Source organism: Somniosus microcephalus, unplaced genomic scaffold, assembly GCF_052327205.1.
Source record: "Somniosus microcephalus isolate GS21.2 unplaced genomic scaffold, FLI_Smic_1.0 scaffold306, whole genome shotgun sequence".
Taxonomy (NCBI): Eukaryota; Metazoa; Chordata; class Chondrichthyes; order Squaliformes; family Somniosidae; genus Somniosus; species Somniosus microcephalus.
The window spans coordinates 272,447-295,048 of record NW_028225493.1 but is presented as its reverse complement, the minus strand read 5'-3'; the positions used below and the strand labels follow the sequence as shown (position 1 = coordinate 295,048).

Below are 22,602 nucleotides of genomic sequence, written 5' to 3'. Positions count from 1 at the left end.
GTGGAGAAAATGCTAGAGTCCATTATAAAAGATGTAATAGCAGAGCACTTGGAAAACAGTGACAGGATCGGACAAAGTTAACATGGATTTACAAAAGGTAAATCGTGCTTGACTAATCTAATGGAATTTTTTGAGGATGTAACTGGTAAAATAGATAAGGGAGAACCAGTGGATGTGGTGTATTTGGACTTTCAGAAGGCTGTTGATAAGGTCCCGCATAAGAGATTAGCGTGTAAAGTTAAGGCACATGGGATTGGGGCCAAGGTATTGACTTGGATAGAGAACTGGTTGGCAGACAGAAAGTAAAGAGTTGGAATAAACGGTTCTTTTTCCAAGTAGCAGGCAGTGACTAGTGGGATACCGCAGGGATCGGTCCTTGGACCCCAGCTATTCACAATATATATTAATGATCTAGACAAGGGAACTAGATGTAATATCTCCAAATTTGCCGACAACACAAAGCTGGGTGGGCGTGTGTGCTGTGAGGAGGATGCCGAGAAACTCCAGGATGATTTGGACAGGTTGGGTGATTGGGCAGATGCATGACAGATGCAATATAACGTGGATAAATGTGAGGTTATCCACTTTGATGGCAAACAGGAAGGCAGATTATTATCTGAATGGCAATAGATTGGGGAAGGGGAAGTGCAACGAGACCTGGGTGTCCTTGTGCACCAGTCGCAGAAGGTAAGCATGCAGGTGCAGCAGGCAGTTAAGGCGGCAAATGGTATGTTGGCCTTCGTAGCGAGAGGGTTTGAGTACAGGAACAAGGATGTCTTGCAGTTGTACAGGGCCTTGGTGAGACCACATCTTGAGTATTGTGTGCAGTTTTGGTCGCCTTATCTGAGGAAGGATGTTCTTGCCATGGAGGGAGTTCAGCGAAGATTCACCAGGCTGATACCTGGGATGGCAGGAATGACGTATGAGGAGAGATTGGGTCGATTGGGCTTGTACTCGCTGGAGTTTAGAAGAATGAGAGGGGATCTCATTGAAACTTATAAAATTCTAACAGGACTAGACAGACTAGATGCAGGAAGGATGTTCCTGATGGTCGGGGAGTCCAGAACCAGGGGTCACAGTCTAAGGATAAGGGGTAGGCCATTTAGGACAGAAATTAGGAGGAATCTCTTCACCCACAGAGTGGTGAACCTGTGGAATTCTCTACCACAGAAGGCAGTAGAGGTCAATTCATTAAATATATTCAAGAAGGAGTTGGATATATTTCTTAAGGCTAAAGGGATCAAGGGGTTTGGGGAGAAATCAGGGACCGGGTACTGAATTTGGATGATCAGCCATGATTGCATTGAATGGCGGAGCAGGCTCGAGGGGCTGAATGGCCTACTCCTGCTCCTATCTTCTATGTTTCTATGCAATCCATCCAGACCAGGGGTTTTATCCTCTGAGTTTGATTAGTTTATTTAATAGAGATCCCCTCTTTTTATTTTAAATGCACTTCTCTCATTACTAATCTCATCATCCAATGTCATGTCCACCTGTTCTATCTCCCTGGTAAATACTAAAGCAAAATAATTATTTAATATTTCTGCCATCTCTCTATCATTACCTGTGGTATTATCCTGTCTATCCCTTAATGGCCCTATTCCCATCCCAACCTTCCTTTTTATAAATTGATGTGTCTGTAAAATATTTTATTTTGTTTTATGTTCCTTGATAATTTAATTTCATAGTTCCTTTTTGCCTTCCTAATTGTTTTTTTTGACTTCTCTCCTAATCTCTTCATATTCTCCTTTATCATGCACTTCCCTGCTGTCTATGTACTTAATGTATGCCTCTTTCCTTACCCTCAATTGTTCCCTTATGGCTTTATTCATCCATGGAGTCTCATTAGCATTTACAGTAGTTTCTTTCCTTTTAGCAGAATATATTTTTCCTGCACTCTGTTGAACCCCGTTTTAAATGTTTCCCATTGCTGTTCTACATCGTTGTTTGCCAATATTGTTGCCCATTTTATTTTCCCAAGTTCTATTCTCAGCCCCTCAAAATCAGCTTTTCTCCAATCTAGTACCCTGGTTTTCATCATACTTATGTTCTTCTCAATTATCATCTTAAAGCGTATTATTTTATGGTCACTATTGCCTAGATGTTCCCCTACTTTTACTTCTCTTTTCTCCTCTGGTTCCTTCCCCATTACTGGATCCAATAGCGAATCCTCCCTTGTTGGGCTTTTTGCATATTGGGTTAGAAAGGAGTCCTGTACACATTGTAGGAACTCAATTCCTTTATCCCCTTTACCTACCTCTTCTGTCCAATTAATATCAGGGTAGTTGAAATCCTCCATGATTATTATTCTATGTTTTTTACTCATTTCCCTAATTTGTCTGCATATTTCTTCCTCCACCTCCCTTCCACTATTAGGTGGTCTGTAGACTGCACCAATTAGTGTGATTGATCCTTTATTATCTTTTATCTCTATCCATATGGATTCTATTTTTGTCTTGCTGATAGCTACGTCGCTTTTTTCTACTGCCATTATGTTATCCCTAATAAGTACAGCTACTCCACCTCCCCTTTTTCCCTCTCTATCTTTTCTAAATATGTTATACCCTGCAATGTTTAATTCTCAGTCCTGATTTTTCTGTAGCCATGTCTCAGTAATCCCTACTATGTCTGGTTCCTCGCAACACATAATTGCCTCCAGATCCCCTGTTTTATTACGGACACTGTGTGCATTGCTGTACAGACAGTTTAACTCATTTTTAATAGGATTTCCTCTCACTTCATCTTTTTAGACTCCTATTCTATAACTCTCTTTATTCCCTTGCCATCAATGTCCTCCCTTACTTTATTCTTTCCTATGCTCTCTTTTCCTGTTTTGTTTATATTTAGGCTGTTACGTTTCTTGTAGATCCCTCCCCCCATCTTACTAGTTTAAAGCCTTTGCCACCTCCCTATTTACCCTTTCCGCTAGGACACGGGTCCCATCCCGGTTCAGGTGGAGCCCGTCCCATCGGTACAGCTCCTTCCTGTCCCAGAACCGGTGCCAGCGTCCCATGAAAAGGAACCCCTCTCTCCCACACCAGCCCTTTAGCCACGTGTTAATTCTCCGGATCTATCTGCTTCTAAGCAAATTTGCACGTGGCTCGGGCAATAATCCAGAGATTATTACCCTCGCGGTCCTGCTTTTTAATTTAGAGCCTAACTCCTGATGCTCTTTCAGCAGGACCTCCTCCCTGTTCCTATCTATGTCGTTTGTTCCAACATGGACCACGACAACTGGATTTACCCCCTCCTTTTCCAAGTTCCTCTCCAGCCACCGTGAGATATCCCTTACCCTGGCACTGGGTAGGCAACACACCCTTCGGGATTCTCGTTCTTGGCTGTAGAGGACGTTTCCTATCCCCCTAATTATAGAATCCCCCATCACTACCACATTTCTATTCTGCTCTTCCCACCCCCACCCCCCCTCCCCACCCCTTAGACAGCCTTCTGAGCCATGTTGCCTTGGTCTGCATTGTGGCTGTCCTCCCTGCAGTCTTTCTGTTTGTCCTCACAGGTAGCGAGTATTTTGTACCTGTTGGACAGGACCAGTGTCTGCGGGACCTCCTTCTCAACCTCTCCTAAATCCCCGCTACTCGGTTCCCTAACAGTCACGCCCTCCCCTTCCTGAACCTGTGCTTTCCTCTGGGGTGTGACTGCATTCTGGATAAAACTGTCCAGAAATTCCTCCCCCTCCCTTATGTGTCGGAGTGTCTCCAACTCGCACTCCAGCTCAATGACTCTGAGCCGGAGAGATTCGAGACAGAGACATCTCCTGCAGACGTGTTTGCTCGTGTGGAAATGTACCTTTTAAAACTGAATATAGTTACATGTGCCCCTTTTTGACAAACAAAATGGAGTCCCGGTCCTCCCAGAAACCTCTGCAGAAATGTCCTCGTTTCCTTCCTTAAACTTGTTAACCTTGACTAAACACTGTAAACCGTTGCTTATCTGCGTTGTAAACAAAGACCATTTACATGAGTAAAGGGAACCTTAAGCAGGCCACCTGGCCAGAGGCTTGGCCACCAGATAACAGAAGAAACATATTGTATGAAGTAACTACATTCCAAACAATACTGATGGTCTTAATTAAATAGTCTGGAATAACTAACTACCCATTGTATTATCAATAGTCTTTCTCTACGCCAGACTTTAGAAATATGTAGAAACTTAGTTAAGGATTGAAGAACTCTTTGTCCCTTTGTCTGACTTGAAAGACACATGATGAAACCATAACCTGTTTACTTTACTGTATAAATATGTTGTTAATCTGTAATTCTGCAGAGAGTCTCTGCTAGCCTTTGACTTAGCGGGACGCTCTCCTTGTGCAAGTAAAATAAACTAACAATCTGACGGTACTGCTTGTGTTTTAGAGTCTTACTCGGAGTCGAGATTTCGACAGGGGGTCCCACCGAGATTGCTTACGACCTACCGGCGAGTAAACGGACAAGAACACGATGACTCTCTAAGAACGGACCCTAACTGGCCAGTTATCAGTGGCGCTTAGTCACCAAAGGGGTTCCTCCTTGGACAGTACAGTAGTGTAGTCTGTTTGTCTCGGCGGGAGTACTGCGATCTGTTAAGACTCATTTCAGGGTTGAGTTGAAATTTTTGTTATCACTTCCTCTTTCAGCTTGACAGTAAAAGGAGACAGATTTCAAAAACCTGAACCCTGAAAACAGGCCGGGCAGATTGTTGAAAGGAAGGTAAGAGACGTCTGTAGAGGTCCCTGTTTCTTGAAGGAAAGAAACGATTACCCTTGAAAGAAAGGGAGAAATATCCTTGAAATAGAGGAAAAGTAAAAAGGGACGCTCGTCCTTGAAAGATAGGACTTATCCTTGAAAGACAGAATTTTAAAGTAATAAGTTTTACTGTTAAGGACTTGGTCTGTAGGGGCGTACAACGCAGACTGAGAATTGACTATTTGTTTAGTTAGAGTATAAGAATTATGATCTGTATACCCTCTGGGTTTTTGCAATTTTTGTCATCACTGTAAAAAAAAATTTCAGCTTTGTATTATTGTGCTACTATTGTCTGTGAGCTCTTGGAAAGACATAACAGGGGGTTCAACAGGGGAGGTTGTGTCTTAGGAACACTTAAATTGGTAGAGAGTAAAAAGTGATCGGGATCGTCAATCTGTTTTCAGCAATATATCTCACACACCCAGACTGAGCCCGAATTAAGAGCCTTTTTAGGCCACGTGATGGCCAGTAGAAGTGGGCGTAGAGAACTCAGTTGACCGAAAAGGATTGAGAGATCAGAAACTGTAAAAACTCTCAATCAATCAGAATGGGTGCCGGGGCAAGTAAAACACCACCAAAGGGCACGCCAGCCTATTTTATGCTCCAGAATTGTGGTCAGTCTTCAATTGACCACTTACAAAATTGGACAAAATGGATTAAGGATGGAAACAGGCCATTTCCACCTGATGGTTCCTTTAACTTAGAAAGAATAACATGTCTAGAGGAGTGTCTTAGAGACAGAGACCCAGGCAGAAGTGGTAAAAAGAAAGTAAATTGGTCGGCATTTGGGGATTGGAAAAGGGAAGCTGAAAAACGACATGAGAAAAGCCTACAGGTCAGCAAGCAGTGTACTAAAGGGAAAAAGCAAGCAAATAAACGAACAGAGCAGGTAAATTGTCCTAGACATGCTAAAAACCCATTTATGATGGTTGCTAAAGAAACAAAAGGACACCCGCCAAATGCCCCTAAGGATCGGGAAAAAGATGATGAGAATTGGACTCCCTACGGCAGACCCCAAAACCAGTCTTGAAAAGGCCATAGACCAATTAAAAGTAATCGTCATGTGCCATGAGCCCAGCATATTAGATGGCCAAATGCTGCTAAAAGCATGGTTAAAAGACAACAAATTTGCCGAATTCGAGACGAAATTCCAAGATTTTAAAACACATCGCGAAACTGTCGGTGCCGCTCCCGGCACCAGACCACCCAGTGACGAATTCTGGGGAAGGTGCTGGGAAGCCTTACACAAGGTGTTCCCAAAGAAAACAAATTGGTCTAAAATTATGGAAACCACACAAAGAAAGGAGGAGGATGTTGAGGATTACGTTGAGAGGGTGCGAGAAATTGAGCCAATGTTCAGGCATGAAAACAGAGGAATTAGATTCTCCCATGTTCAGCGCCGTTGTAAACGGACTATGACCTGAACTCAGGGATCCCTTTAAATTAGTTTGTTTCGGATGGCGACAGGAAACGCTATCCAAGGTTGATTCTATGTTAAAAGACATACAAGATCGAAATAGAGAAACTAAAAGCAAGGTTACCATGTTCATGGAGCGAGCAGCTCCAACGGCACCAGCCCCAACAACACCCACCTATTACCCACAACGTGGTAGGGGAAGAGGAGGGAGTGGGGGAAGAGGAAATTTTAGGGGTAGAGGCGGTGGAGGTGTCGGACGAGGACAATCCGGTGCCTGTTACAATGGTGGCCAGACTGGGCACTGGGCTACAAATTGCCCATCAAAACAGCAGCAACCAAATTATAACTGGACTCAACAGGCTGGTAACGGGCCACCTCCTCCACCTCCAGAACCCAATCCGTATGTGACCCGAGCCCAGGTACATGCTGGACCTCAAACTACATTTTCTGTTCAAAATCCATTTGGACCACAAAATCAAAATTCAAATCAATTCGGCCAAGGATTCAATTGTTAAAACTTGCCATTATTAAATGCCAAGCACACACAGGCCAGTATGGATGAGGTATTAACCTGGGCAAGGGATCAATGTTGTAAAACTCAAGAAGGAATATGGGTTTACCATGACGGCCGCATGGTGGCACCCAAATCCTTACTTCCATGGATTGCCCGATGTGTTCATACATTCACACATGCGGGCAAAAGGGGGATGGCGGATTATATTTTGGCAACTTGGTATACACCAAGTATTTCGGCAATTGCAAAACAAATTTGCGGAAATTGTGTTACCTGTCAGACAATGAATCCGGGTAAGACGGAAAAGGTAAAACCTGCCTCCCACCCAAACCCAACGGGACCTTTTGTACATTTACAAATGGATTTTATTGAATTACCTATGTGTATGGGATTTAAGTATGTATTAGTTATTGTAGATGTGTTTTCTAGATGGATTGAAGCTTTTCCTTGTAAAAAGGCCGATGCCACTACTGTTGCTAAATATTTGTTGAAAGAAATCGTGCCGCGCTTCGGAATTCCTGTTAAACTTTCAAGTGATAATGGGTCTCATTTTACTGGAACTGTTATAAAAGAAATGTGTAAAGCCTTACAGATTAACCAACATTTCCATTGCAGTTATCATCCACAATCAGCTGGACTTGTTGAGAGATATAATGGAATGCTTAAAAACAAACTGGCGAAACTATGCAATGACACTGGACTAAAATGGGTAGAACTGCTGCCTTTAGCCTTGATGGTAATGCAATCTGCAACTAACAGAACAACAGGCCTGTCACCGCATGAGATAGTTATGGGATGTCCCCAACGGCTACCTTTTACAGCACCATTTACTGTAAAACAAATGGACATCCATAAAATGGAAGAAAATATGTTGAATTATTGTATTGCACTAACCAAATATATTTCCAGCTTTCATTCACAGGTAAAAGAAGCTCAAGTCGAACCAGCAGAAGGGAAGTACCATAACCTGGAGCCCGGAGAATTCGTTTACATCAAGATTTTTAAACGAAAAAGCGGTCTACAACCCAGATTTGAAGGACCATACCAGGTTTTGCTGACAACTAATACTGCAATCAAGATAAAAGAAAGACCAACATGGATCCATGCGTCCCATTGCAAAAAAAAAGCACCCGATCCGGAGGAAAAGGAGAAGGAACCAGAGGGAGAGAAACAGATTTACACAGACTGTGGGGACTGACAGTACTTTGCTTAACAGGATTATGCTTTGTGTTACTGATAGCACCAGAGGTACAGACACGAGAACAAAGGGAACTACATATTCATGGCACTGAGTCATGAGTATGCACAAGAAAGAGATTTATCCAACTGTTGGGTATGTGCACATGTGCCCATTCACTCGAAAGGAGGCATCCCTCTAAGACCCATTCCCTTTAACGAATCAGACATGGCTGAGTGGATAATCAGTCAGAACGATACGCGCGGTAATACTTCCCAGAAAAGGCACCCATCCTATAAAGGCACTACTAGTACAGAGGATTGGAGGCCGGAATGGGAATCAGCAGCTTATAATCTCACTGCCTTCCAGGGGTGGTACCAACCCAAATATAATCGGACTCGGCAGCCCCCATTCCTAGTTCTTACTAATACCTCAGGTATAGGGGCCTCAATGGGTAAAATATGTTTAGTAAGGAACATAGCAGGGGGCGAGAACGTGGGTAAAAGCAAATGCGCCCAGAATTTTACCATAACTCGACCCCACAACTGGCGCGATGTGGGTCAGTTTAACATGACAAATGTCCGTAATAAGACGAGTGGGGGTACCTGGACCGGTTCCAACCCTATGATGACAAAGAAGAAGTTGCAATTCACTTCTTATAATGGAACCTATTTTATCTGTGGTCATAAGGCCTACCACCCCTGGTTACCACGATCATGGACGGGATCCTGTTAATTAGGATATGTGATACCCTTTATTAGAACAACAAAGACCCTGAGGGACGCCTATGAAAGCCATCGACCTAAACAGGATTTGACATGGTTGAATGGAATGTTCAAGGTAATGATACCACCCTATGGGACAATGTCAAACGAGTGGGAAATACGGGAACTGGCTAAATTAGTAGAATCAGTAGCCGACACAACCTCACAAACCTTCGAAAGGGTAAATGACGAAATGGTAGCCAGTCGGACAGTGGCTCTCCAAAATCATATGGCCCTAGATTATCTCCTAGCCAAGGAAGGAGGGACATGCGCTTTGATTGGTGAGGAATGCTGCACGTACATCCCGGATCACTCAGAAAAGATCAGCAGTCTGGCAGAACTTATTAGAGAGAAGGTAATAGAGTACAAACAAAGTACTGGCCTAGGCGGTACCACTTTGTGGGGTTGGGCATCCGGATGGCTAGGATCCCTGGGAAAATCCCTGGTACAGGGCCTGATCATATTTTTGCTGATAATCTTTTCCCTATACCTTCTGTTTGTATCAATCAAGTGCTGCTGTGTCAGAGTGGGAAAAACAGTGTTACCAACAGCAACCACTACTAAGGTTATGGTAGCAACAACTACTGAAGGATTCTGCGCGGAAATGGAAATAGAAAGACTAAGCAGGATTGGAATGGATTAAGTTGTCCTTATGAAGGACAAAAGGGGGGAATGTGGAAATGTACCTTTTAAAACTGAATATAGTTACATGTGCCCCTTTTTGACAAACAAAATGGAGTCCCGGTCCTCCCAGAAACCTCTGCAGAAATGTCCTCGTTTCCTTCCTTAAACTTGTTAACCTTGACTAAACACTGTAAACCGTTGCTTATCTGCGTTGTAAACAAAGACCATTTACATGAGTAAAGGGAACCTTAAGCAGGCCACCTGGCCAGAGGCTTGGCCACCAGATAACAGAAGAAACATATTGTATGAAGTAACTACATTCCAAACAATACTGATGGTCTTAATTAAATAGTCTGGAATAACTAACTACCCATTGTATTATCAATAGTCTTTCTCTACGCCAGACTTTAGAAATATGTAGAAACTTAGTTAAGGATTGAAGAACTCTTTGTCCCTTTGTCTGACTTGAAAGACACATGATGAAACCATAACCTGTTTACTTTACTGTATAAATATGTTGTTAATCTGTAATTCTGCAGAGAGTCTCTGCTAGCCTTTGACTTAGCGGGACGCTCTCCTTGTGCAAGTAAAATAAACTAACAATCTGACGGTACTGCTTGTGTTTTAGAGTCTTACTCGGAGTCGAGATTTTGACACTCGGGACAGTCTCGCTGTCCACAAACTCCCACATACTGCAGTCCAGACACACAACCTGCCCTGCCGTATCTTAGTCTAGCCTTACTTTATTTATTTAATTAGTTAAAGTCTTTATTCAACAATTATTTATAGTTATATTAATTAAACTAGTTAAGCTATAAATTTAATACAGTACTTTGTAGTTTCCCGCACCGAGTTTAAACCACTGTCTTAGGTTAGAGAGAAAAGAGAAAAAAAACACTTAATACTCACCAACCAATCACCTACCTGCTGTCCTGTGATGTCACTCCTTGTTTTTTTTGGAAATTGTCGAAGGTTCCGCCACCTCTGATACCGCCTCCGATTAGGTCCATGCTGCTCGGTCTCCCGCTGGTTTAAGTACCGCCGCCGCTGATACTGCCTCTGATTAGGTCCGCGCTGCTCGGTCTCCCACTGGTTTAAGTACCGCCGCCGCTGATACCGCCTCCGATTAGGTCCATGCTGCTCGGTCTCCCGCTGGTTTAAGTACCGCCGCCGCTGATACTGCCTCTGATTAGGTCCATGCTGCTCGGTCTCCCACTGGTTTAAGTACCGCCGCCGCTGATACTGCCTCTGATTAGGTCCGCGCTGCTCGGTCTCCCACTGGTTTAAGTACCGCCGCCGCTGATACCGCCTCCGATTAGGTCCGCGCTGCTTGGTCTCCCGCTGGTTTAAGTACCGCCGCCGCTGATACTGCCTCCGATTAGGTCCGCGCTGCTCGGTCTCCCACTGGTTTAAGTACCGCCGCCGCTGATACTGCCTCCGATTAGGTCCGCGCTGCTCGGTCTCCCACTGGTTTAAGTACCGCCGCCGCTGATACCGCCTCCGATTAGGTCCGCGCTGCTCGGTCTCCCGCTGGTTTAAGTACCGCCACCGCTGATACCGCCTCTGATTAGGTCCGCGCTGCTTGGTCTCCCGCTGGTTTAAGTACCGCCACCGCTGATACCGCCTCTGATTAGGTCCGCGCTGCTTGGTCTCCCGCTGGTTTAAGTACCGCCACCGCTGATACCGCCTCTGATTAGGTCCGCGCTGCTTGGTCTCCCGCTGGTTTAAGTACCGCCGCCGCTGATACCGCCTCTGATTAGGTCCATGCTGCTCGGTCTCCCGCTGGTTTAAGTACCGCCGCCTCTGATACCGCCTCCGATTAGGTCCGCGCTGCTTGGTCTCCCGCTGGTTTAAGTACCGCCGCCTCTGATACCGCCTCTGATTAGGTCCGCGCTGCTTGGTCTCCCGCTGGTTTAAGTACCGCCGCCTCTGATACCGCCTCTGATTAGGTCCATGCTGCTCGGTCTCCCGCTGGTTTAAGTACCGCCGCCTCTGATACCGCCTCTGATTAGGTCCGCACTGCTTGGTCTCCCGCTGGTTTAAGTACCGCCGCCGCTGATACCGCCTCCGATTAGGTCCGCGCTGCTCGGTCTCCCGCTGGTTTAAGTACCGCCGCCGCTGATACTGCCTCCGATTAGGTCCGCGCTGCTTGGTCTCCCGCTGGTTTAAGTACCGCCGCCGCTGATACCGCCTCTGATTAGGTCCGCGCTGCTTGGTCTCCCGCTGGTTTAAGTACCGCCGCCTCTGATACCGCCTCCGATTAGGTCCGCGCTGCTTGGTCTCCCGCTGGTTTAAGTACCGCCGCCTCTGATACCGCCTCCGATTAGGTCCGCGCTGCTCGGTCTCCCGCTGGTTTAAGTACCGCCGCCTCTGATACCGCCTCTGATTAGGTCCGCGCTGCTCGGTCTCCCGCTGGTTTAAGTACCGCCGCCTCTGATACCGCCTCCGATTAGGTCCGCGCTGCTTGGTCTCCCGCTGGTTTAAGTACCGCCGCCTCTGATACTGCCTCCGATTAGGTCCGCGCTGCTTGGTCTCCCGCTGGTTTAAGTACCGCCGCCGCTGATACCGCCTCTGATTAGGTCCGCGCTGCTTGGTCTCCCGCTGGTTTAAGTACCGCCGCCTCTGATACCGCCTCCGATTAGGTCCGCGCTGCTTGGTCTCCCGCTGGTTTAAGTACCGCCGCCTCTGATACCGCCTCTGATTAGGTCCATGCTGCTCGGTCTCCCGCTGGTTTAAGTACCGCCGCCTCTGATACCGCCTCTGATTAGGTCCGCGCTGCTCGGTCTCCCGCTGGTTTAAGTACCGCCGCCTCTGATACCGCCTCCGATTAGGTCCGCGCTGCTTGGTCTCCCGCTGGTTTAAGTACCGCCGCCTCTGATACCGCCTCCGATTAGGTCCGCGCTGCTCGGTCTCCCGCTGGTTTAAGTACCGCCGCCGCTGATACTGCCTCCGATTAGGTCCGCGCTGCTTGGTCTCCCGCTGGTTTAAGTACCGCCGCCGCTGATACTGCCTCTGATTAGGTCCGCGCTGCTCGGTCTCCCGCTGGTTTAAGTACCGCCGCCGCTGATACCGCCTCTGATTAGGTCCGCGCTGCTCGGTCTCCCGCTGGTTTAAGTACCGCCGCCGCTGATACCGCCTCTGATTAGGTCCGCGCTGCTTGGTCTCCCGCTGGTTTAAGTACCGCCGCCGCTGATACTGCCTCTGATTAGGTCCGCGCTGCTCGGTCTCCCGCTGGTTTAAGTACCGCCACCGCTGATACCGCCTCCGATTAGGTCCGCGCTGCTTGGTCTCCCGCTGGTTTAAGTACCGCCGCCGCTGATACTGCCTCTGATTAGGTCCGCGCTGCTTGGTCTCCCGCTGGTTTAAGTACCGCCGCCGCTGATACCGCCTCCGATTAGGTCCGCGCTGCTTGGTCTCCCGCTGGTTTAAGTACCGCCGCCTCTGATACCGCCTCCGATTAGGTCCGCGCTGCTCGGTCTCCCGCTGGTTTAAGTACCGCCGCCGCTGATACCGCCTCTGATTAGGTCCGCGCTGCTCGGTCTCCCGCTGGTTTAAGTACCGCCGCCGCTGATACCGCCTCCGATTAGGTCCGCGCTGCTCGGTCTCCCGCTGGTTTAAGTACCGCCGCCGCTGATACCGCCTCTGATTAGGTCCGCGCTGCTTGGTCTCCCGCTGGTTTAAGTACCGCCGCCTCTGATACTGCCTCTGATTAGGTCCATGCTGCTCGGTCTCCCGCTGGTTTAAGTACCGCCACCGCTGATACCGCCTCTGATTAGGTCCGCACTGCTCGGTCTCCCGCTGGTTTAAGTACCGCCGCCGCTGATACCGCCTCTGATTAGGTCCGCGCTGCTCGGTCTCCCGCTGGTTTAAGTACCGCCGCCGCTGATACCGCCTCTGATTAGGTCCGCGCTGCTTGGTCTCCCGCTGGTTTAAGTACCGCCGCCGCTGATACTGCCTCTGATTAGGTCCGCGCTGCTCGGTCTCCCGCTGGTTTAAGTACCGCCACCGCTGATACCGCCTCTGATTAGGTCCATGCTGCTTGGTCTCCCGCTGGTTTAAGTACCGCCGCCTCTGATACCGCCTCCGATTAGGTCCGCGCTGCTCGGTCTCCCGCTGGTTTAAGTACCGCCGCCGCTGATACCGCCTCTGATTAGGTCTGGGAGGGAGGGGAAGGGGTGAGAGCAGAAGTGCGGGAAATGGAACGGACACAGTCGACGGTCATGTCAACCACGGTAGAGGGGAATCCGCGGTTGAGGAAAAAGGAAGACATGTTGGAAGCACTAGTGTGGAAGGTGGCATCGTCAGAACAGATGCGACAGAGACAGAGAACTGGGAGAATGGAAGAGTGTCCTTACAGGAAGTGGGGTGGGAGGAAGTGTAGTCCAGGTAGCTGTGGGAGTCAGTGGGCTTATAGTGGATGTTTGTCAATAGCCTATCCCCAGAAATGGAGACAGAGAAGTCGAGGAAGGGAAGGGAAGAGTCAGAAATGGACCATGTGAAGGTGGGGGAAGGTTGGAAATTGGAAGCAAAGTGAATGAAATTTTCTAGTTCAGGGCGAGAGCAGGAAACGGCACCGATACAGTCATCAATATACCAGAAAAAGAGGTGAGGGAGGGGACCCGAGTAGGACTGGATTATCTGGTAGAGTATTATCTGGTTGTTGATTTCATTGCTCTTTGTGGGTCTTGGCTGTGTTCAAATTGGCTACTGTGTTTGACCACATTACAATAGTGACTATAGTGTTGGCTGTGAATCACTTTGGGACTTGAAAAGTGTGATATAGCTTCAAATTTGCACTTAGAATCATAGAATGATACATCACAGAAAGAAGCCATTCAGTCCATCTTGCCTGTGCCGCTCTTTGAAAGAGCTCTCCAATTAGTCCCACTCCCCTGCTCTTTCCCCAAAGCCCTGCACATTTTTCCCCTTCAGGGATTTATCCAGTTGCATTTTTAAAGTTATTATTGAATCTGTTTCCACCGCCCTTTCAGGCAGCGCATTCCAGATCATCATAACTCGCTGCGTAAAAAAAAGTTTCCTCATATCACCTCTGGTTCTTCAACTTCCATTTATATTGTACTTTCTGTTATTGTGGCATTGTGCTCCTGTTCTTATAAAACAGCACATGATCCAACATCCTGCCTGCAATACCACAGATCTGCTACAAAATAAAAGACTTGCATTTATTATTCTTAAAGTGCATCCACGAGAGCTTTTTGTGCCAGCACGTAGAAAGTCCTACAACAGAGGTGGCGGTACTGGACCTAATTCTAGGGAATATAGCCGGGCAAGTGGTAGAAGTGTCAGTAGGAGAGCATTTTGGTGACAGTGACCGTAATTCTGTGAGATTTAAGGTAGTCATGGAAAAGGACAAAGATGGACCGGAAATAAAGGTTCTAAATTGGGGGAAGACCATTTTTAATATGATAAGGCAGGATTTGGCCAAAGTCTACTGGGATCAGCTACTTGTAGGAAAATCCACATCAGAGCAGTGGGAGTCATTCAGAAAGGAAAGAGAGAGAGTACAGCGCCAACATGTTCTCGTAAAGGTCAAGGGTGGGACCAACAAGCCCAGGGAACCCTGGATGTCAAGGGATATGCAAGAATGGATTAGGGAAAAAAGGGAGGCTTTTGGCAGATACAAAGGACTAAAAACAGTGGAAGCCCTAGAGGAGTATAGAAAGTGCAGGGGAGTACTTAAAAAATAAATTAGGAGAGCGAAGAGGGGGCATGAATAAACACTGGCAGACAAAATAAAGGAAAATCCCAAGGTGTTTTATAAGTATACTAGCTGGGGGGAGCCCGGCTTTGCCAGGGCTGTTTTGGGCCGGGCGGTTTAAATCGAGTCCCAGGCTTTGGGGCCTCTCTGTGTCCCTCTGTGAATCTGCTGCCGGGCAACATTTTAAATCGAGTCCCAGGCTTTGGGGCCCTGTCTGTGTCCCTCTCTCAATCTGCTGCCGGGCAACATTTCTACCTTTTAATACCTTGAAAGATGAAAGTGAAAGTACTTATAAAACGTTTTTGGTAAAGCTTATGTTATTTTTAAAAGAGATACTAACTTTTAAGGGCAAGAGGATAACCAGGGAAAGAGTAGGGCCCATTAGGGACCAAAGTGGCAATCTGTGTGTAGAGCCAGAAGATGTAGGTGAGGTTTTAAATAAATAGTTTGCACCTATGTTCACAATGGAGAAGGACAATGTAGGCATAGAAATCAGGCAGGGGGATTGTGATATACTTGAACAAATTAGCATTGAGAGGGAGGAGGTACTAGTGGTTTCAGCGGGCTTAAAAGTCAATAAATCTCCAAGCCCAGACAAGATGTATCCCAGGCTGCTGTGTGAGGCAAGGGAGGAGATTGCAGGGGCTCTGACACAAATTTTCAGAACCTCTCTGGCCACAGGGGAGGTGCCAGGGGACTGGAGGACAGCTAACGTAGTACCATTATTCAAGAAGGGTAGTAGGGATAAACCAGGGAATTACAGGCGTGTGAGCCTAACATCAGTGGTAGGGAAATTATTGGAAAAAATTCTGAGAGACAGAATTAGTCTCCACTTGGAGAGGCAAGGATTAAGGTAAGGGGCAGGAGGTTTAGAGGGGATTTGAGGAAAAACTTTTTCACCCAGAGAGTGGTTGGAATCTGGAACTCACTGCTTGAAAGGGTGGTAGAGGCAGGAACCCTCACAACATTCAAGAAGCATTTAGATGAGCACTTGAAACGCCATAGCATACAAGGCTACGGACCAAGTGCTGGAAAATGGGATTAGGATAGGGCTTGATGCCCGGGGCAGACACGATGGGCCGAAGGGCCTCTTTCTGTGCTGTATATCTCTATGACTCTATTTAAATAGCGACTTTCACAACCTCAGAATGTCCCAAAGTACTTTACAGCCAATCAAGTTTTTTTGAAGTGTAGTCACTGTTGAAATGTATGAAATGTGGCAGCCAATTTGTGCATAGCATAGGCCCACGAACAGCAATGAGATAAATGACCGGATCATCTGTTTATTGAGGGATAAATATTGGCCAATACATTGAGGAGAACTCCCCTGCTCTTCGAATAGTACTGTGGGATCTTTTAATCCACCCGAGAGGGCAGACGAGGCCTTGGTTTAACGTCTCATCCAAAGATGGCACCTCCTACAGTGCAACGCTCCCTCAGCACTGCCCCTCCGACAGTGCGGCGCTCCCTCAGCACTGCCCCTCCCGACAGTGCGGCGCTCCCTCAGTACTGCCCCTCCCGACAGTGCGGCGCTCCCTCAGTACTGCCCCTCCAACAGTGCGGCGCTCCCTCAGCACTGCCCCTCCGACAGTGCGGCGCTCCCTCAGTACTGCCCCTCCGACAGTGCGGCGCTCCCTCAGTACTGCCCCTCCGACAGTACGGCGCTCCCTCAGTACTGCCCCTCCGACAGTACGGCACTCCCTCAGTACTGCCCCTCCGACAGTACGGCGCTCCCTCAGTACTGTCTCTCCGACAGTGCAGCGCTCCCTCAGTACTGTCTCTCCGACAGTGCAGCACTCCCTCAGTACTGCACTGGACTCAAGTCTCTAATTCAGATTGGAGGTTTGGGTCCCACTCCCGAGGCGAGAGTGCTTCCCACTGAGCCACGGCTGAATAATCTTTAGTCACAGTGTTTTATATAATGATGATGATCACATTTACAGAGGGGTGGGATTCCCTGCACTCGGGGCCTGCAGCTCCGGTGATGAATCCTCAGGGGCCCAGCAATGAATCAGCTGCTGGTCGCTCGGAGTCTGGGAAAGCGCAGCCCCGCTGTCCCCGGGCGGGCAGGGCCGAGCACCCACACCGGGAGGCTGCGGGGAACGGGCTCCGGGGCTGCTTTAACTTTCACACAATCCCATTCCCTGATAGTCCCGGGATTCCATCTGATGAAAACAACATCGGATCGATTCCATATTGCAGCTGTGTCCCGGAGAGGCCGCTCCGCCCAGCTGGGTGTGAACCCCCCGCCCCCGCCCCCGGAGCCGGAGCCGGAGCCGCGCTCGGTACCTGCAGCCCCCGGGACAGCGGACAGAAAAGGAGCAGGTGGAGCAGCCTCCGGGCGCGCCTCATCCTCCGAGCCGCCTCTTCAGCCTCACAAGCCGGTGCGATCCCCATTAACCGGAGCCGGGCAGCGCCGCCGCTCCACGATCCCCTTTAACCGACTCGATGCAGCTTCTGTCGATTCTGCAATCCGGTCCCCGCCGTTTCCCCACGGACACCGGTCACACCCCAGCCCAGCTGCCGAGCTTGGTCCCGCTCCCAGTCGGGAAAGTCATTCGCTGCAGAGACAGAGAGGCGAGTCCTGGCTTCTGTCAATCTCCAGCGGCACGGAAAAGAGAACAAGGAGGGGGGGGGAAATCACCCCAGCAGGAATAACACCAACAGGAATCAGCCCAGCAGGAATAACACCAACAGGAATCACCCCAGCAGGAATAACACCAACAGGAATCACCCCAGCAGGAATAACACCAACAGGGATCACCCCAGCAGGAATAACACCAACAGGGATCACCCCAGCAGGAATAACACCAACAGGAATCACCCCAGCAGGAATAACACCAACAGGGATCAGCCCAGCAGGAATAACACCAACAGGAATCACCCCAGCAGGAATAACACCAACAGGGATCACCCCAGCATGAATAACACCAACAGGGATCAGCCCAGCAGAAATAACACCAACAGGAATCACCCCAGCAGGAATAACACCAACAGGAATCACCCCAGCAGGAATAACACCAACAGGGATCAGCCCAGCATGAATAACACCAACAGGGATCAGCCCAGCAGAAATAACACCAACTTTAACGGTAGTATAGTGGTTATGTGACTGGACGAGTAATGCAGAAACTTGGACAAATGAGTTCAAATCCCATCACAGCAACTGGTGAATTTAAATTCAGTTAATTAAGCAAATCTGGAATAAAAAGCTAATATCATTAATGATGAAACTATCAGATTGCCGTAAAATCCCATCTGGTTCGCTAATGTCCTTTAGGGAAGGAAATCTGCCGTCCTTACCCCGTCTGGCCGATATGTGACTCCAGACCATCAGCAATGTGCTTGACTCTTAACTGCCCTCTGAAATGGCCGAGCGAGCCACTCAGTTGTTAAGGAGGTTCACCAGCACCTTCTTGAGGGCAATTAGGGATGGACAATAAATGCTGGTCTTGCCAGTGACGCCCACATCCCATCAACAAATAAATAGAGTCACACCAACAGGAAACACACGAGCAGGAATCACACCAACAGGAATCATAAATGCCCTCCGTGCCCTTTAGTTCTGCGTGGAGGCATTTCCTGTACGGGCTGCTCCTGCACACTCTCCACTTTGTCATCTTCGCCTGCCGACCGGATACGCCTTGGCATGCCATCTTGCCATCCAGCGGAGGCGGAGGTCCCCAATGGAGGGCTCTCTATGCGGGAGTCCCCCCCCCTTTCTATTGGGGACTTGGCCTGGAGGGTGTTGCATGGAGCAGCCCCGTGCAATAACATGTTAAGTAGGTTCACTGACTCCCAGGCCGCCTGCCGTTTTTGCAGCCTAGAGGAATCTGTGTTCCATGTGTATATTCAATGTGAGAGGTTGCAGCCCCTGTTCCATTACTTAAAGGGGCTGCTCCTTGATTTTTGGCTGCATTTCAGTCCCACACTCCTGATCTTTGGTCACCCGGTGCGAAGGGGAGCGGGCAGGTCAGAGGACCTCCTCGTAGGACTGCTCCTGGGCCTGGCCAAAGTGGCCATTAATAGGTCCAGGCAGCGGGCGGTCGAGAGGGTCGTCCGGCCCAATTGCCTGCCTCTCTTCCACGGCTATGTTCGTGCCCGGGTGGCCCTGGAGATGGAGCATGCGGTGTCCGCCGGCACACTTGAGGCCTTCCGAGACCGGTGGGTGCCACGGGGACTGGAGTGCATCATCACCAAGGGCAATGTAATTTTAATTTGATTTGATAAGTTTTATTTTAAGTTCTATTTAATTTACAGTTAAGTGGTTCTAACCAAAAGAGGACCAACAGGAATCACACCAACATTAATGGTGGCACAGTGGTTATGTGACTGGACGAGTAATCCCACCACGGGAGCTGGGGAATTTAAATTCTGGAATAAAAAGCTACCATCAATAATGGTGACCACGAAACTATCGGATTGTCGTAAAAACTCATCTGGTTCACTAATGTCCTTAAGGGAAGAAATCTGCCGTCCTTACCTGGTCTGGCCTATATGTGACTCCAGACCCACGGCAATGTGGTTGATTATTAACTGCCCTCTGAAATGGCCTAGCAAGCCACCACCTTCTCACGAGCAATTAGGGATGGGCAATAAATGCTAGCGATGCCCACATCCCATCATAGAATAAAAAGAATCACACCCACAGGACTCACACCGACAGGAATCACTCCAACAGAAATGGGGTGGATATGGGGGTGGTGCCAGAGGACTGGAGAACTGCAAACGTTACACCCTTGTTCAAAAAAGGGTGCAAGGATAAACCCAGCAACTTCAGGCCAGTCAGTTTAACCTTGGTAGTGGGGAAGCTTTTAGAAACGATAATCCGGGACAAAATTAACAGTCACTTGGACAAGTGTGGATTAATTAAGGAAACCAGCACGGATTTGTTTAAAAAAAATTATTCGTTTATGGGATGTGGGCGTCGCTGGCAAGGCCGGCATTTATTGCCCATCCCTAATTGCCCTTGAGCAGGTGGTGGTGAGCCGCCCTCTTGAACCGCTGCAGTCCGTGTGGTGAAGGTGCTCCCACAGTGTTGTTAGGGAGGGAGGTCCAGGATTTTGACCCAGCGACGATGAAGGATCAGTGATATACTTCTAAGTCAGGATGGTGTGTGACTTGGAGGGGAAATTGGAGGTAGTGGTGTTCCTGTGCGCCTGCTGCCCTTGTCCTTCCAGGTGGAAGAGGATGCAAGTTTGGGAGGTGCTGCAGAAGAAGCCTTGGTGAGTTGCTGCAGTGCATTTTGTAGATAGTACACATTGCAGCCACAGTACACCAGTGGTGGAGGGAGTGAATGTTTAAGGTGGTGGATGGGGTGCCAATCAAGCGGGCTGCTTTGTCCTGGATGGTGTGAAACATAGAAGATAGGAGCAGGAGTAGGCCATTCGGCCCTTCGAGCCTGCTCCGCCATTCAATGCGATCATGGCTGATCATCCAAACTCAGTACCCTGTCCCTGCTTTCTCCCCATATCCCTTGATCCTTTTAGCCTTAAGAAATATATCCAACTCCTTCTTGAATATATTTAATGAATTGGCCTCTACTGCCTTCTGTGGTACAGAATTCCACAGGTTCACCACTCTCTGGGTGAAGAAATTCCTCCTCATCGCTGTCCTAAATGGCTTACCCCTTATCCTTAGACTGTGACCCCTGGTTCTGGACTCCCCGACCATCGGGAACATCCTTCCTGCATCTAGTCTGTCTAGTCCTGTTAGAATTTTATAAGTTTCAATGAGATCCCCTCTCATTCTTCTAAACTCCAGCGAGCACAAGCCCAATCGACCCAATCTCTCCTCATACGCCATTCCTGCCATCCCAGGTATCAGCCTGGTGAATCTTCACTGCACTCCTTCCATGACAAGAACATCCTTCCTCAGATAAGGCGACCAAAACTGCACACAATACTCAAGATGTGGTCTCACCAAGGCCCTGTACAACTGCAGCAAGACATCCTTGTTCCTGTACTCAAACCCTCTCGCTACGAAGGCCAACATACCATTTGCCTTCTTAACCGCCTGCTGCACCTGCATGCTTACCTTCAGCGACTGGTGCACAAGGACACCCAGGTCTTGTTGCACTTCCCCTTCTCCCAATCTATGCCATTCAGATAATAATCTGCCGCCTTGTTTTTGACACCAAAGTGGATAACCTCGCATTTATCCACGTTACATTGCATCTGCCATGCTTCTGCCCAAGTTTGCAAACTTGTGTCAAGCTTCTTGAGTGTTGTTGGAGCTGCACTCATCCAGGCAAGTGGAGAGTATTCCATCACACTCCTTACTTGTGCCTCGTAGATGGTGGAAAGGCTTTGGGGAGTTAGGAAGTGAGACACTCACAACAGAATACCCAGCCTCTGACCTGCTCTAGTTGCAACAGTATTTATGTGACTGGTCCAATACTGTTTCTGGTCAATGGTGACCCCGAGGATGTTGATGGTGGGGGATTCGACGATGGTAATACCATTGAATGTCAAGGGGAGGTGGTTAGACTCTCGCTTGTTGGAGATAGTCATTGCCTGGCACTAATGTTCCCTGCCACTTATCAGCCCAAGCCTGAACGTCTTCCAGGTCTTGTTACATGTGGGCATGGACTGCTTCATTATTTCAGGAGTTGTGAATGGCGCTGAACACTGTGCAGTCATCAGCGAACATCCCCATTTCTGACCTTATGCTGGAGGGAAGGTCATTGATGAAGCAGAAGATGGTTGGGCCTAGGACACTGCCTTGTGGAACTCCTGCAGCGATGTCCTGGGGCTGTGATGATTGACCTTCAACCACCACAACCATCTTCCTTTGTTTTAGGTATGACTTCAGCCAGTGGAGAGTTTTCCCCCTGATTCCCATTAACTTGTTTTACTAGAGCTCCTTGGTGCCACACTCGGTCAAATGCTGCCTTGATGTCAAGGGCAGTCACTCTCACCTCACCTCTGGAATTCAGCTCCTTTGTCCACGTTTGGACTAAGGCTGTAATGAGGTCGGGAGCCAGGTGGTCTGGGCGGAACCCAAACAGGGCATCAGTGAGCAGGTTATTGGTGAGTAAGTGCCGCTTGATAGCACTGTCAATGACACCTTCCATCACTTTGCTGATGATTGAGAGTAGACTGATGGGGCAGTAATTGGCCGGATTGGATTTGTCCTGCTTTTTGTGGACAGGACATACCTGGGCAGTTTTCCACATTGTCGGATAGATGCCAGTGTTGTAGCTGTACTGGAACATCTTGGCTAGAGGCGCGGCTAGTTCTGGAGCACAAGTCTTTAGCACGATAGTCGGATGTTGTTGGGGCCCATAGCCTTTGCTGTATCCAATGCGCTCAGCCGTTTCTTGATATCACGTGGAGTGAATATTGGAATTTGTTAAAGGTAAATCATGTTTAACTAAACTGATTGAATTTTTTGATGAAGTAACAGAGAGCGTTGATGAGGGCAATGCGGTTGATGTGGTGTACATGGACTTTTAAAAGGCATTTGATAAAGTGCCACATAATAGGCTTGTCAGCAAAGTTGCATAAAAGGGACAGCGGCAGCATGGATATGAAATTGGCTAAGTGACAGGAAACAGAGAGTAGTGGTGAACGGTTGTTTTTCGGACTGGAGGAAGGTATACAGTGGTGTTCCCCAGGGGTCGGTTCTAGGATCATTGCTTTTCTTG

At 48.3% G+C, this 22,602-nt stretch overlaps 1 protein-coding gene and 1 pseudogene across 1 annotated transcript in view; one reads left to right on the top strand and one right to left on the bottom strand.

The window, feature by feature from the left end:
- dipk1b (divergent protein kinase domain 1B) overlaps window positions 1-17,557 on the bottom strand; it is a 48,900-nt gene extending 31,343 nt beyond the window's left edge. The window contains exon 1 of the mRNA XM_085980593.1: window positions 17,244-17,557. Coding sequence (XP_085836719.1) covers window positions 17,244-17,351 — 108 coding nt within the window. The 5' untranslated portion in view covers window positions 17,352-17,557. The remainder of the gene's footprint in view (window positions 1-17,243) is intronic.
- On the top strand, window positions 7,871-9,848 carry LOC147081905 (syncytin-2-like; annotated as a pseudogene).
- Window positions 17,558-22,602: the final 5,045 nt, after the last annotated feature.